We start from the raw sequence: 16,641 nt of genomic DNA, 5'->3' as shown, positions 1-16,641 counted from the left end.
TTTTAAAGTTGATAGCATCCCAGATGTGATGAAACATTAGAGTAACAACACACTGTGCACATACATGCACAACAGTACTCAAAAATAAAGTTGAAAAAAGGTCATTCAGAAGAGCATACCTTCTACAGGTACTTTTCAAGTGATCAGGACTACTTAAGACAAATAAAAATTCCACATAGGAGAATTTCCATGACTTACTACTCTCAGTAGACAACGAAGGAGGAAACAGTGCAGAAATATACATGAAAATAAAGCATAGTTGCAAACCCAGAATAGCTGACACAATTCCAGGGACTGTCATAGGTTCCGTTACCAAATCACCTTTATTTAACCCATTACTTCTAATACCTGTTAAATTGATTTTGGACTGGTAAGACTACAAGTGAAACTTTGGATTGTCACTGCTGTCAGTAACGTACCCATCTACATTAAACAATGCACATGCACAAATGAAGTGATTTTCATTTCATTTTTGCAATGAGATTAATCTACTTCAAGGGTTGGCTACCATTAGAAGAAAGGACAAGTTACATGGAGATCCCTTTCAGAAATTAAGAGTACCTGTATTTTTTTTTTTTTTTTTTTTTAAGTTTACCTGTTTTCCAGCTGATACTTGAGGCAAGACTTGTGGAGCTTGAGGCTGACTCACTGGCTGTGCAGTCGTGGCCTCACTGGAGGTTGATGTCTGTGAAAGTGAATACTGCACTGTCTGTTGAGGAGCGGCTGTCTGCTGTATTCCCTGCTGCTAAGAATAAAATACAATGATTCAGTTTTATTTCAAATCAGTGCTGTTTCTAAGGAAGCATGTTTACCTAAAAGCCTTCAGTGCCTGTAAATAATGATGATTTTAGTAATCAAGACCTGCACAAACCCAAATTCATCAATTTCCATTATATATTTGTTTTCCCTCTGATGTTCTTTGTGATGGTGCCACCAGGAACAATTAACCAATGTTTTAAAACTCGAGTTACCATTGGCTCTTCACCCCAGTATCTCCCTCACCCCAACAGATACCATATCCAGATAGTTCCTTTCCCCATCCCATCCCTGCCATTCCCTTTTCCCTATCTCTTGACATCAGCTTTCACTTTGGCACCTATATTAGATAGATTCAGTTGCTTCCTTTAATCTTTTTTCCCTACCCTATTTTATCAACTGTATAATTAATATGCTTGAACAACAGCTTTGATTATAGCTACAAAGTAGTGAGGAAAGCACTGGACTTAGAATCAAGAGACATTTTCAAATGTTAGCTTTAACATTTATGAGCTGTTAATAACTTAGACTGCTTATTTTATTACAAAAATGAAGTTTCTCTTTTTGAAACAAGGATATTATTATTTAACTCAAAGTGAGGCAAAGGGAATGACACCTAGGAATCTACTATGTACTAGGCATGGAACATAATTATACACCTAATTTAATGCATGGCATGTAATTGTACCCGAATACTAAATTTTATAAAAAGCAAACAAAACAGGACTATGACCCCTAGAGTCCTGCCCCTTCTGGCTAACAAAAATTTGAGGCTGGGAGCAGTGGCTCACACCTGTAATCCCAACACTTTGGGAGATGGAGGCGGATGGATCACCTGAGGCTGGCAGTTTGAGACAGCCTGACCAACATGGAGAAACCCCATCTCTACTAAAAATACAAAAACTTAGCCGGGTGTGGTGGCACATGCCTGTAATCCCAGCTACTCGGGAGGCTGAGGCAGGAGAATCACCTGAACCCAGAAGACGGCGGTTGTGGTAAGCCAAGTTGGCACCACTGTACTCCAGTCTGGACAAGAAGAGTGAAACTCTGCCTCAAAAAAAAAGAAAAAGAAAAAAAAAAAACTGAACTTTACTGCTGATTCTCAAGTTCATCTAATACCTAATTTAAATTTTTCTTTAATACAACATCTGCTTGTAATAAAAATTTTACCTAGCATATCAGATTATAAAGTTAATGAAAATATTCCTAATCCTGTTCTCCAGAGGAAATCACTATTAGTGGTTTGGTATATAACCTTCATGGATTTTTTTCCATGCGTTAAGTGGCCATTTTCACATAGTTTTCTTTTTTTTTTTTTGTTAAAATAAACAAAAACATGCCTTTCCTATACATAGTGTTCTATAGTATACTACTTTCATTTCATTTCTCAATGGCATCAATCTCATAATGATAAACACTTTGGTTGTTTCATTTGCTACTTAAAGCTGCAACCAATAGCCTTCTATATATGTGCTGGTATATCCATACAACTAACTGGTTACTGCTGGTATAAAGATAAGCTATTTATTTGTACATTTATTATGTATCTTGCCACCTTGATAAGTGTCTTAGATTTTGTTAGATGATAATCTACAAGTAATATTTTTGCTCTTCTTCTATCAATTAAAATCACCAAAAGAATGCTAAAATATCATGGCAACAGCAGTCATGTTTGGTCTATTCCTATTTAATTATTTCTGATAATGTATAATTATTTTAACTTTTAAGAAAACATTATTTTCTGCAAACTAAGATATATCACATGTAGCCAACTCTAAAGCCACTCTGAATATAAGCCAATTAATTTCTCACCTGAGAAAAAGGAACTAAAAAACCAGAAAACTTTTTTTTGCCAACTTGAATATATTTAAACTTTAAGGAAGGTGAATGAGATATCTCTAATTATCTAACTCATTAATTTATATGCCTAAATAAGATTGCATATTAAATATATTAATCCAGAAACTTTGCTGCCTCTCCCTCAAACTCTTCACAGGTAAAGACACTAGCATCTTTACCTTCATTGAAGCTAAATAATAAACTTTCCTGAAGTTTTTTGGCATAACATAACATGTTCCCTCTGAGTTGCGTCTTCAGGCAAAATGTACAGCAAAAAGCACCTATTTATATAACATTAAAATAGCAATAATTTTTTTTTTGCATTTCTCTTATAGGTTATTAATGTATCTCTTGTATTAACATCTTAAAGAGATCTTTAAACCAGTTGTTTAAAATCACATACAGTCCTCAGAATAGTAAAGTCACATTGCTGAGAATAAGGACTAAATCCATGTTTAATCTATTGCTTTAAAAAACAACAACAACAACAACAACAATTCTGTCTGATGTTCTCAATAAACATTTCCAACTACATGGTCTAAAGTCCTTGCAGGCACATTTGTTCTCACCTGTTTTGATTGATTTCATTAACCTTTTTTGGTTTGTTGTTGTTCAAAGGACAGTGAAAGCCCTGTAATATGAGAGTACGATAAAGGTTTGAATACATGGTGATTCTCCTCTTTTCTAAAGGACAGAGGAAGAATCCCCATGTTATCTTTGGGAATATGGTAATCATATGCTCCCGACTCCCAATACATCCTTCTTAATTCAAAACTATGCTCATATCAAAATTTAGACTCTTATCAACTCTTTCCTGAACTTATACCTTCACATATCAATGTTCCAGTTAAACCAAACTAAAGGCACATTTGCTTCTGTCCCATATTTTTCTATCTTTGGGCCTTTTACCTTGCTCACAGTATAATTTTTTTCTCGTCTGGCCTAGAATATTCTTTATTTCTACATCTGAGTCTTACTTATACTCAAAGTCCATTTCGAACACCTCCTTTTTCCTAAAGTCTTCCTGATATCCCCTTTCCTGCTTGGGAGAGATGTTAATTTCTTCCCTTTTTGGGACATAATCAGGTAGTAGTCAAATGGTAAGCCACTGTGGAATTAGACTATTTGCATTTAAATTCTGTTTTCACCTCTTATAAAAGCTGTAAGTTTGGGTAAACTACTCACCTTCTCCAGATCTCAGCTTTCCCACCAGTAAAATGGAAATAATTATGGCATCTACACTTACAGGGTTCTTAAAGATTAAATGAGAATGTAGGTACAATGTGCAAAGTTTAATATTAGCTATTATCCTTATTTGTTTTGTAGAAATTTACATATATATTTACTATATTATTTAAACTCTTTCCAATTAGTCATATCTGGTCCATCTTGGTAGACCTTCAGTATCTGAACTCAATTAGGAAAGAAAGCTGAAAGGACTGTCAAAAATGAGCAGTTTTATGGACAAATTATTTCATTCTTTGCTTAAGATAACTGAGAAGCATCTATGCCAGTAACCCTTGTATTAACATCTTAAAGATATATTTTAAACCAGTTGTTTACAATGACTAATGGTTAATGTTATATCTTACAGCACTTGGGGAGAAGTGGCACGTCTGGGTATGCCAGAAGTACATGGTAATCTGCTGTGCACAACCCCACTGACTAATAATCAGCACTTCAGCCAAGCAGGTATGATCTAGCTTAACAGTTTAGCATCATGCTTTGCCTAAGCTTGCCCCATGAAACCAGTTCAAACAGCCTTTAGGAGGGTAGGTATTTCACAACTTTGGTTCCCCCTCTGCTCTTTTTTTTCTAAAGATGGGTCATGCTCTCTTGCCCAGGCTGGAATGCAGTGGCACTATCATGTTTACTGCAGCCTTGAACTCCTGGGCTCAAGTGATCCTCCTGCCTCAGCCTTCCAAGTAGCTGGCACTGTGTCTGACAAAGTTCACAACTCTGTTTGCAGTCAGAAAGTTTTTCAGCAGAGGCAGCTATTTTTGGTACCTCATTAAGATCTGGCATATCACTATAACAGATTCTTTATAAAAACACACAAAAAAGCAATTCCTTGTTTACTATGTTCAAGACACCCAAGAAATAAAGTAAGTTTTATCAAAAGTACATTTCTTTCATCACTATAATAAGAGATATGGTTCCCTAAGGTGGGGAGGGGACCTTAAAGTACGTAAAACAAAAATCCTGCCTAAAAATATACTATACATACAGTACAAAAAGTTTTCAACCTTTCTTTTTTAAAATGTGGAACTCCAGCAATTTAAAAAAAAAAAAAAGACAGATTCTGGGGTACTTTTGCAGAATTTTTAAGTCCCTGTAGAACTTTATTTAAAATGGACAAAAGAATACTATTCTAGAAGTCTTGAATTCTGGGTTGTAATTTGCAGCTCCCTTATTATCTAGTTGACCTTGGAGAAGTTAATTATTCTACACAAATACACTTCCTATATATACTGAGGACTCAATTTTATGATTCTAGAACATATGCTATAAAAGTATCTAAAACAAAAACATCAATGAAACAAAAATTAATTTTTGTTTCTTCTGCAGGGATAGCATTTAGCCATATTTTTTTCCCCAGGAGGGGGAGCTACCTAATTCTTTTAACCTGACATTTATGGTACTGATCTCTTCTCTTCTCATACTGTTTCACACCATAAAACTCAATGAATTATTTTATTATCTTCATTTGGTAGTAAGTATACATATATATATCCTCAAATACAAGCTATATAACAAATTCCTTTGGAAAAGGAAAAACAGAGCACATACAATTAGCTCAGTTTACTGGTGTTGGTCTACATCCAAAGATAAGCAGTTAGGAGGTTAGTACTCAGTACTTCCATTCTCAACTAACTTTATGTGACTTGTAATTTGCATTCTAATTAGAAACTATTAATAGAAGAAAACAGATTTTGTTAAGGTTGGTAAAAATACAACTACTTTAATTTAACCAGTCTTGTTTGGAAGAAGGGACAGGTGCAAAACAAAGCATGTAAGTCCCAGTCCTTCAGTTCTACAGAGGTACTGATCACCGAGCAATGCATGTATAACCAAACTAATCAATTCTTTCTGTAGAAAGTGCCTTTAAGTGATTTTTATCTTGTACAAGCAACACCTGATCTTAAACCAGTATTGAATGGCTACTTGACCATATGTTAAACTGAAAGAGGGCCATTTGTAATTAAGAACTGAAAACTTTGTTTCAAAACTAAAAACTAACAGAAACGGAAGCCTTACAGTTTGGTGACTAAAAAACACACAAGGGGAACTTTCTTTAGGAAGTTTGTATTATATACATAGTGGCTACAAATTTAATGTAGAACAGCTAATAAGTATTCAATTAAGACAAAAATGCATTATTCCCTTGCAAATAATTGCTATTAACATTAGTGATGAGCTATAAATATTTAATTTTAGAATTACCAGTTTTACTGTTGGATGTATCAGGATTACACTAATCTCTTGAATTCCTTAACTTTCTGAAACAATCCCCCCAAAACAGAGGTTAAAAATATTTAAATATTTAAAAAAATATATTTTGGCTGGGCAAGGTGGATACCAGCACTTTGGGAGGCTTAGGCAGGCAGATCACTTGAGGTCAAGAGTTCAAGACCAGCCTGGCCAACATGGTGAAACCACATGTCTACTAAATTAGCCAGGCGTAAGTAGAACACAATACAAAAATTAGCTGGTTCAAGAACTGCTTGAATCTGGGAAGTGGAAGTTACAGTGAGCTGAAATTTACACCACTGCACTCCAGCCTGGGTGACAGAGCAAGTGTCTCAAAAAATAATATTAAAAAAATAAATGTTCCTGAAGTAATTGTTCTTAGGTTTTCATTCAATCCTTCTTAGCATAAAATCTGACATATCATTCTACAGATTAGAAATAATTAAAAAGAAGTGCAGGATTAGTAAAGGCACGCACAATGAAGGTCATGACAAATCACTGCTGCAAGCAGTGGGAAAAAAATGACAAAATGATCATACATAGACAAGTCATAAGTAGAAACAGACTGATATTCTTTGTACTGTAAATTATATGTAGAATGCAGGCCAGGTGAGGTGGCTCATGCCTGTAATCTCAGCACTTTGGGAGGTCTAGGTGGGTGGATCACCTGTGGTCAGCAGTTTGAGACCAGCCTGGCCAGCATGGTGAAACCTCATCTCTACTAAAAATACAAAAATTAGCTGAGTGTAGTGGTAGGCACCTGTAGTCACAGCTACGTGGAAAGCTGAGGCAGGAGGATTGCTTAAACCTGGGAGGTGGTGATTGCAGTGAGCCAAGATCACACTACTGCACTCCAGTCTGGGTGACAAAGTAAGACTGTCTCCAAAAAAACCAACCAACCAAACAAACAAAAAAAACCAAAAAAACCAAACAAAACAAAACACACTGTAGAATCTTCTTTTAAAAAGATAATTACATCAGTAATAATGTATGTCTACTAAATTGTTCAAAAGTACATGAACCAAAAGAGAGTTTTCTAAAATGTTACTCAACACAAGACATGTAACACCTCTTAATTTTCCTTTCAAAAACTTAGCAGGCAATTTGCATCACAAATCACAAAAGTTCAAATAGTGTTCTGGCCACTGCTAATTCATAAAATGTTGCAATGCATTGTTCTCACCTGCTGAGGATGTTGTATGGGTTGGGAAGATGAAACCCCTGTTAAGCTACTTGAGGATGGCTGACCCTGGCTCTGCCCCTGTGCCTGAAGGAAAGAAGTGAACACAACAAATTAGAGAAGTCCTAAATTAAGTGTACAGAAGTCAGGCTTTTGCAATGAATATTTAAGCTCCTCAGAGTTTGCCTGATCAAAATGAAACATTAACCTGATTATGTAGGGGAGAGGCCGCTAGGTTATCTTTTGTAAGAAAAATTTAGAGAAGGATCATTCCACACAACATATTCTGATCCCAACCCATGCAAAACCCACTGATAGTGAAAAAAATTTGTTATTAGAAATATATATTTAATATGTATGTAACATAGGAACAAAGTAGAAATGCTATCAATCTGAAATTTGTCTGAAAAATTAATGAAAAAAGGTATTTAGTAATGCTAATTTGGTAATGTTTCTTGTAGTGCCACGATGACTTTTTTCAAAAGTGTCAAAAAATCTGTTATCATCAACTGCTAAGAACCTAGGGCAATCGCTGCCAACCAGGGGCAATTCTGCCACCCTCAGGGGGGCACTTGGCAATATGTGGAGACATTTCTGGTTGTCAAAACTGAGGGAGATGGCTGCTACCTAGTATTTAGGAGGTACAGACCAAGGATATTGCTAAATATCCTACAATACATAGAACAGCCCTCCACAACAAAGAATTATCCAACCTCAAATGTCAACAGTGTTTAGTTTGAGAAACCCCAACTAGAGTGTTCTGATTATTGAGAAGTCCAAATTAAAATAAATGAGAAACTGAGAAATAAATGCAGGACTATATATAGATACGTTAAAGAAACAAAAAGGCTTCCACTTTTGTCATTCCATTTCAGTTTAGAAGGGGTTCCTTAAAGCTTACATAGATATATCACATTCCACTATTAAAATAGTTAACTGCAGCTTAACTATTTTAAGTGTTGAGTTTGAGATTGATTCCTCTGTAGCATGTCTATAAATTAACTACCTGGTATCCGAAATTTTACTTTGGAAAGTCTAAAGGATAGTTACTGGTGATCCATCAATATTCATAATAGGGCTGCAACTTGAATACTGATATGAATATACTGCGTGCCCATGTATAGTTTTCAAGCTTCTGGATCTTTTTGTGTCTTAGTACAACTCTAAGTAATTGATATTTTGTGCACATTTTGGGATTCGTTTATGCCCCTGAACAGGAGAACATAGCAAGAAAGTAGGAAGAACAACACATAGTACTTTTTAAAGGAGTAGAATATGTGGGATATTCAAACATTTTCACTATATGACTGCATAGTCTTCCATGTAGATTTTACAAGATATACACGTTTGATAAAATACACCAAATGAATATATAAAACAGTAAACACTGACTGTACTTTTGAATTCTATTACATTCATTATATTGTCTTTACTTGCTAAGTGTGTATATGCTCATACACATACATAAATTAAATTTGTTGAGAAAAATACAAGGCCTGAGATGTCTAGTGTTCCTTAGCTTGTAACATATCACAAATTCTTGTAACAAAAAAATAAGCCCACAACCCACTAGACTATTAGTTGCTAGAAATTAGAATCAGTCCTTAATTTTATGAATTAGCATTTTATTTGGACATATAATAATACATAGCAACTTGCTTGACTGATACCAATTTAAAAAGATATTTTCATTTATTAAGGCAAATTTCTAAACTGTTTCCTTTTCTATCTTTTTTTTCTTCCCATAAGATATATTTTGTTTTTATATCCTTCTACACTAATGAAAATTCTGTGTATTAATACTACTCCAAAAAAGCATTCCCTATTTTCTATGCTTTATATTTTACAGAAAAAACAATTATTCCTTTTTTTAAAAAAACTTGTTTAGAGAAAGAAAATACTACTTAAGATTTGTATTCCTAAATAATGCTGGGTCAACCATACATTACATACACTTGCATTTTCACTACTGGTTTAAAATAACATGCATAGGGATAAAAGTCGTTGATTTTGATGAATGAATAAATTTCTGGTTTTTGTGTTTTTCCACCAGTTTTCATAGATAGGTAGATCAGGGAGCTTCTCTCGTATTTTGTTTTTTAATACATATATGTAGTCACAACCCCACAAAGATGGGGAAACTCTACTGATAAAATTAAACAATATTTCTCATAAATTCATGATTCAGGGAATGAAGGACAAAAAAATTTAAATGTTATGGTGCATAGTAGGGTGGTTTAAAATAATTGTGCAAGTTTTCCTATAACCTGTGGATGAAGTGCAGATCCTCCTGAAGAAAATGAGGCAGTTAAGACCTGCTGAGATGTAGTTCCTTGGGGGAAACAGAAGAAAAGTGGGGATTCCTGTAACACTGTCTGAGGCAGACGGATAAAGGGTAATGAGACGTCAGAGCCAAAAGATGCAGCTGCTCCCCCTGTAGGGGGAGGTGACTGAAAATCACTGGGGTCTGAAGAAGTGATTTGTGAGGAATCACTGGAATATTCTGGGCTTCCTATTGGCCAGTTCTGTCCGATAGGCTCTACCACAGAAACGGTCAATTCTGGGGCATGGTAATTATGCTTTTCTTCAGACACAGGCTGCAGGTAGCCATGTAATCCAACTGATTGAGGAGGCAGTTCTTCTTGATTCAAGTCCACTGCAACCTGTCGATTTCGGTAAACACGCTGAGGTAAAATTCCACCTCCTTCTCCTGAAGAGGAGCTTGGTGTGTGAACATGAAATTCAAATACACAGTTGCTTCTGCTCTCATTGTTATGAGTTAACACAGCGGGTGCAGAATGAGGAACAAAGACAGGGTGAAATTTCAAACGTGTAGCATCTGTACTGATAGGTGCAGAAATACTAGAGAGGGGAGATCCTGGACTCAATCCAGAATCTAATCTTAGATTCTGAAGGTGTCCTACCAGGAAAGCCTGTCCAGATGGAAATTCAAAGACAGAACTTGAAGTAGGGCCCCCTTGTACTGGCTTCTGTTCAGGTATCTGTTTCATAGGACTTGACAGTACTGGTGAGTTGTATGGAATGCCCTCATACTGTTCTGCCACCCGGGCCTGGTAATGTACCCCAGCTAGATACACTGCTTCCTGAGGAATAAAATAGTGAGCTTCTTCTGGAAGTACTAGTCCAGGTCTATAGTCACCGTAAACTTGAGATGGTTCAAACATAGGCTGGACCTGTATCTCACATGACTCTCCAGTTACTCTACCAGCTGTAGTACCCATCATAACTACGGCCTCTGGTGTCCAGTTAGTTGGGCTGCCACCAGGTGGAAGAAGACTTTGACCAACAGTCCTCAGCAGGGGTTGGAAGTGGTGAGTTTGGGCTTCCAGGAAGGAGGTGCTCTTACGCCGCTGGGAAATGGCTACTTTCGGTGGGCAGGTGGGAGGTGGTGAAAAAGAAACTGGACGTTCATGAATAGTTGGGAAAAATATCTGTGATTCTGGGTATGTTGGGGTCCCCCCATACGGATGCGCCATGGACTGAGGCTGTATCAACATGAATAAGACAAGTAATTCATACATTCATATGTGAAATTACAACAGACATGCACAACTGGGTAGTTTTGTGTAACCCTATGAAATGGTTACACCAAATTTATAGTTAATAAATAAATAACAATGCTTCTGGAAATTATGTGCATAGTAAAAACCCATTAAATACATCCAGGGCCAATGAAATCAATCTGTGGGCTCTTTGCTTTAGATAAGAGCTGCTTTTCCATAACTCTCCTCTCTCAAAGGAAATGGAAGAATTAAACTTTGTAAGTATTTTGTTTTAACCTACATTTAAAGGTTCACTCTTAAGCATTAACGTAAATTATACCAACAGAAAAAGAGTTAAAGGAAGAATAAGAATTAAAAGAAGGCATAAAAACCTGACTAGTTCCATATTGTAAAAAGTATGCTTTAAGCTATTGAATTAACGTTTCCTATATTCTTATTACCCTGTGATATGTTAGAGGCCTTCAGTGTTATTTTCTTATCAATTAATAGTATGCCTTCTAAGCAGAAATCAGAAGAGATTTTTGGTGGATAGTAAAAGATATACAATTTGACTAATGTCTTTCTCCTGTCTATCCCAAACTAGATATGGTTAATAGGTTTTTAAATATATATATATATGTATATGTGTGTGTGTATATATATATATAATTTTTTTAACTACGTGAAACATGTTCCAGAGTTAAATCAAAAATGTCCACTTTTCTGATCCAAAATAAGAGTTGCGTAACCATGAATTTTCATTTTTCTTTTTCTGAGATGGAGTCTCACATTGTCACCCAGGCTGGAGTTCAGTAACGATCTCAGCTCACTGCAACCTCTGCCTCCTGGGGTTCAAGTGATTCTCCTGCCTTAGCCTCTAGAGTAGCTGGGACTACAGGTGCATGCCACCACGCCCAGCTAATTTTTGTATTTTTAGTAGAGACGGGTTTTGCCATTTTGGCCAAGCTGGTCTTGAATTCCTGACCTCAGGTGACCTGCTCGCCTTTGCCTCCGAAAGTGCTAGGATTACAGGCGTGAGCCAACAAGTCCCACCATAACCATGAATTTTCTGATTCTGACATCCTGGTGTTCAAATCAGCTGAAAAGCATAATATAAATGGCAGCCAACTTTATTTGATAGAACTTTTTATTCAAGAAGCAGCTGTAGATGTAAGACTCTAAATTTAGAAACACAGCTTGCCAAATGCAAACAACATACACTGTAATAATTCACTATCATGGACTCTCCCTTTTAAAAGAATTCAGTTTCATCCTTCCATAGAGAAGATCCTTATCAAGTTGACAAAGTAGATCAACTGTTCACAATAGCTAAAAGAGGATTTCTATTTTCAATCAGAATGCTCATTTTATTGTTATTTACTCATGGTATGTCTCAAAGCCATAACACTGTACACTTCATTCTCCTAAGTAAAATTCTGAGAAGTCTAGGGTTGCTAGTTCAGAAAGTTAAACTATACTCTTTATTTGGAAAAGCAGCAGCAAGGACCCACATGCTTAAAATAATTTTAAAAGATAGATCTTAAGAAAGTCATACATACTATATATGTATCTAATGTATTCATTAGAGCTACAGTCCCACCCTAGTCAACCTAAGGAAAAAATACTTCCATGGGGGAACATTATATACCCTTTGGTTTGCTGACACATCACCTCACATAAATGATTAAATTAAAATAAACATCCTCTCCGAGGTTATTCTTTGCTGACTGAGTTATTTAAAAAAAAAAAAAAAAAAAAAAAAAAAGAACTCAACCAGTTTCAGTAGTGTCTCCTCAGAATAAAGTGAGGAGAAAAAATGCTTGGGTAATGTTTAATAAAATTTGCTTTTGATTAAGGCAATGATAACTTTAAAATTAAGTAATATTTTTAAAGCTAGAATATGAAAATAAAAGAATTTTATGTCAGTAGCAGATACGAAGATATAATAAAAGGTAAAGTTTATTGAACACATGCTGGTAAGTGCCAAGGACATTGTTAAGTATTCTCTCTCATTATCCCCTTGCTTTTTATCCCCCCTTAAAGCTTATTACAAAAATGTTTCCTATAGGAATAACTGGTATCCTAGAAGCATAATATAACCAACTTTAGTCCTGTTCTTTATTCAATTTTAATTAAAATTCTTGATGCCTGGATGTATTCATTGGTAATAATTGTTCATTTGTCAGAAGTTTACAGTTACATACAGTACTGATAAAGAGGGAAGGCAGGCTGGAGCGTCGGTGCTTGCGCTGGGAGGCAGAGTGCATAGGCAGGACACTCTCCAATGCTTTAGAAAGCTTTTCGGCAAAAGTTTCCTCAGGGGCAGTCCGAAGGAGGGAAGGAGAAAGAGGTGCAGACAGCACTGGTGGTGGGGTGGAAGGAGCACTGGGAGAGATGCGGGACAGGGAGGGAACAGCAGAAAGATGGGGAACACAAACCGACATGCTACGGCCACGACGAGGCTAAACAGAAAATAAACACACACATGAAAAACACAGTACTTTGAAAACAAAATAACCAAAAGTACAATGATAATAGGGCATAGTTGCATAAAGAAATGTTCCATCATCTCCCAATTCCACAGAGTCAACTTTTTTTTTGAGGAGAGCTATAACTCAACATAGTACATCTGACAGATCACAACTATTCACAACTATTCTTTCTACGTTGTCAGTCAAGCACAGGTTTTTTTTTTAATGAATGATCATGATAACAATCAATTATCATGCTAACTATCTAAAATAACACCAAGTGTTATGAGTGTATGAATTTAAGAATGACCAACTGACTGCAGGGTGCAGACAGGGAAAATGAGGAATATTAGCTTGCAAGTTTGGCAAACTGAAGATTCAACAAGAATGAATTCTATTAGTTTAAAGTACATTAAAAGATACAGAGAATTTTAAGATTGGATTATTTTGCAAGAGCTCTGGAAACCTCAGAAAAAGATTCTCATTTCTATTTTAGAAGACATGAGATGGAAAGTTGTTGGCTCACAGTATTTCTTATACTTGCCACTCGTTATTTGTAAAGTTAAAAAGTCATCACCTACTAGGAAAAAGTTTAGCTTTCTAGAAGACATTCACAACTGGATATAGAAAATAGTTTGTATTTTTACAAAGTAGTCAATGGGAGAATATCTTCAATCTGAATCTCTAAAGAATAATTTAGGCAGAGTGTGGTGGTTCACACCTGTAATCCCAGCACTTTGGGAAGCTGAGGCGGGAGGATCACTTGAGCTCAGGAGTTCAAGACCAGCCTGGCCAACACAGTGAAACCGTAGCTCTACTAAAAAAAAATACAAAAATTAGCCAGGAGTAGTGGCAGGTACCTATAATCCCAGCTATTGGGGAGGCTGAGGCAGGAGAATCACTTGAACCCAGGAGATGGAAGTTGCAATGAGCCAAGATCATGCCACTGTACTCCCACTGGGGAAACAGAGTGAGATGCTGTCAAAAAAGGAAAAAAAAAAGAATAACTTAGAAAAAAATTCAGGCACAGGGTTTAATATAGCTGCAAAGCAGTATGACCAACACTATAAAGGATGTCTTGAGTAAGAATGTTATTGTTATTTTTCTTTTAGATGTTGTGAACTATGAAACTATGTTTTCTTTTCTAAAACTTGGCTTCCTAGAATGCTTTGGGCCAAATCTGTGGCCCACCAGGAGGAAGTATTTAAATATCATCATATGATTATTTAGTTTCATTCCTGTTTTTATTTTTCTTCAGCCTTATTTCTTTTATTCTAATTTCTAAATTTTCACTTATAATGTGTTTATATTCTTGTAAGCCACAATAAGTTCCTCTTAAAATGAGACAGGATAGGATTATAAAAATTTTTTAATTCTCAATAATTCTTTAATAATTCCTCATAATACCTCCATATAATATTGTCATTATAAAGCAAGAAAGTCTGCTTCTAGAGCATCAATAAATATAGCTATATAAGTGGTTCAAATACTTAATAACTTCATGTCATTCTACTTGCTCTTCTAAAATAGAGACCTAATGTTCCCCCATGACGAGTATATTCAAGAGAAAATAAAAAGAGTTTTAGCAAAATCTAGTTATGATAATTTAAAAAAATCAAAGGTAGAAACTGACAAGAAGTGCTGACAAGTAATACTCATCAGAACACAGAAATATATTTTCTGTGCAGTCTTTATAAAGTTCTTCTACCCTACCCCTCATTTAATTATTTTAAAGAAACTAGATTGCTAAAAAAAAAAAAAAAATTAGTACATTAGTTGTTTTTTATTTGTGTTACTGTGGCCATTCATCTTCAGACCTAGCCAAAGCAGGATTAAGCAGACTCTGAAACAAATGAACATGTTTTATTCCAAGCTGTAGGATAAAAAAATCAGAACAAGCAGAAGTATTTTCTTAACAGAGAAAGATTTTCATTTAAAGAAGAGCAAGATTTCCACAAAGTTTAAATTAAAAGCTTTCTGAGAAGGAGGGGAAAATTGTCTGCTTAAATATTTCACTAAACAAGTGCTATACAGTGACAAGTTACTTATTTTCTAACACCTTTCAGAGGCAGATGATGTATTTTATTTTCCTCTGAAGTCAACAAAAGAAATGGGGTATAATCTGATGATCCACTTTAACATTCTCTGTATGAGAAGCAAGAGTGGCTAATGTAAAACATAGGATAATTTGTGTGTGTGTGTGTATGTGTGTGTGCGTGTGTGTGTGTGTGTACAAGCATAAAATATTTCAGGAAATCATTTCCATAAGTTGATTCTGAAAATAAATCAGTAATAAAACAGATACCAACTAAAGGGAAAAAGCAAAAGAACATATACTGGGGAAGGAACTTGTGTCCAACATAGACTTTAAAGGCAGGAACACACACAGCAACTGATGATTAAACAGAAGCGCTAAATTAAACAGTCATTCAAATAAAGGATTCCCTCTATCTGGGGTACTCACATGCAGCATTCTATAATGGTTTGAAGGTCTTACCTGTGTTTTGTACAATAGGGAATCTTACAGAAAATACTTAGTAATTATTTTAACAAGCTTTTGAAAAACTCTCCTTGCCCCACCCACAAAACATTTATTTGTATATCCAGCTTATGTTGCTGTGAATGGTTTCAACTCCTAAGTGCTAAAGAGAGCATTACCTTTAGTAAAAATGCAGTCTAGTCTAAATCTTGTACATAGTTGCTTCATGCAGGCAGTTTAGCTAATGCCCACACATTGTGTATATCCTACTCTCTACCAGCACTACTCTAATTGTACTCTATAAAAGCCCAATTTTTTTTTAGAGATATAGCATTTTATATTTCCTACTTCAGACTTATACTGCTACTTGGTGTGTACAAATAATTTTAATTTAGCAGACTATCCATTGGCTCTTACTGTAGTATTACATTCTCTTAAGCATTTACTTACCACACTTGAGGGTGGATAAACCCCATGGGGCTGAGATTGTGCTTGGACAGTAGAAGGTATATGCCCTGGGACTGTGCCTGTAGAATGTGCCTGTTCATGTTGGGAACCATATGAAACTGTCTGTTGGCTGCTCACTCGAGATTCTGTGAAGACAGAGGATCCTTGACCACTGTCAACCGTCCCATCAGCTAAAGGAGAAATGAATCACCCCAAAAAACAAAACAAAACAAAAAAACAACAAAAAAAAAAAGAACAGAGAGAAAAGACAAATCACAAAACAGAGGTTCACATTTTCTCATCATATTTTAGACCTATTATATTAGGGGTAACTAGTTATTCTTTGCAGAGATTTGAACTAAATAAAAAATGAATTGTAGCCACATTAAGTCAATTTCTGTATTTAAATAAGGAAACCATATGGAAAAGTCTGAATGTCTTCTTTCAAAAAAATTCTGGCTATCACAGAATCTTATCGCTTGAAGAGTAAGGGAA

The 16,641-nt window shown here is 35.6% G+C and overlaps 1 protein-coding gene across 30 annotated transcripts in view; it reads right to left on the bottom strand.

Annotated features, from left to right (window-relative positions):
* WNK1 (WNK lysine deficient protein kinase 1) overlaps nt 1–16,641 on the bottom strand; it is a 146,724-nt gene that overhangs the window by 31,086 nt on the left and 98,997 nt on the right. For 16 of the 30 annotated variants that reach the window (XM_032254419.1, XM_032254433.1, XM_032254422.1 and 13 more), the window contains 4 exons: nt 16,150–16,337; nt 9,514–10,752; nt 7,250–7,333; nt 596–745 (listed from right to left, as the gene is read on the bottom strand). In XM_032254419.1, coding sequence (XP_032110310.1) covers nt 596–745; nt 7,250–7,333; nt 9,514–10,752; nt 16,150–16,337 — 1,661 coding nt within the window. The remainder of the gene's footprint in view (nt 1–595; nt 746–7,249; nt 7,334–9,513; nt 10,753–16,149; nt 16,338–16,641) is intronic. The other 14 variants (XM_032254437.1, XM_032254442.1, XM_032254443.1 and 11 more) reach the window with 5 other exon arrangements.

This window comes from Sapajus apella, unplaced genomic scaffold, assembly GCF_009761245.1.
Source record: "Sapajus apella isolate SASKATOON/1434 unplaced genomic scaffold, GSC_monkey_1.0 scaffold86, whole genome shotgun sequence".
Lineage (NCBI taxonomy): Eukaryota > Metazoa > Chordata > Mammalia > Primates > Cebidae > Sapajus > Sapajus apella.
The sequence above is the reverse complement of the archived record's forward strand: the minus strand, read 5'-3'. Positions and strand labels throughout refer to the sequence as shown.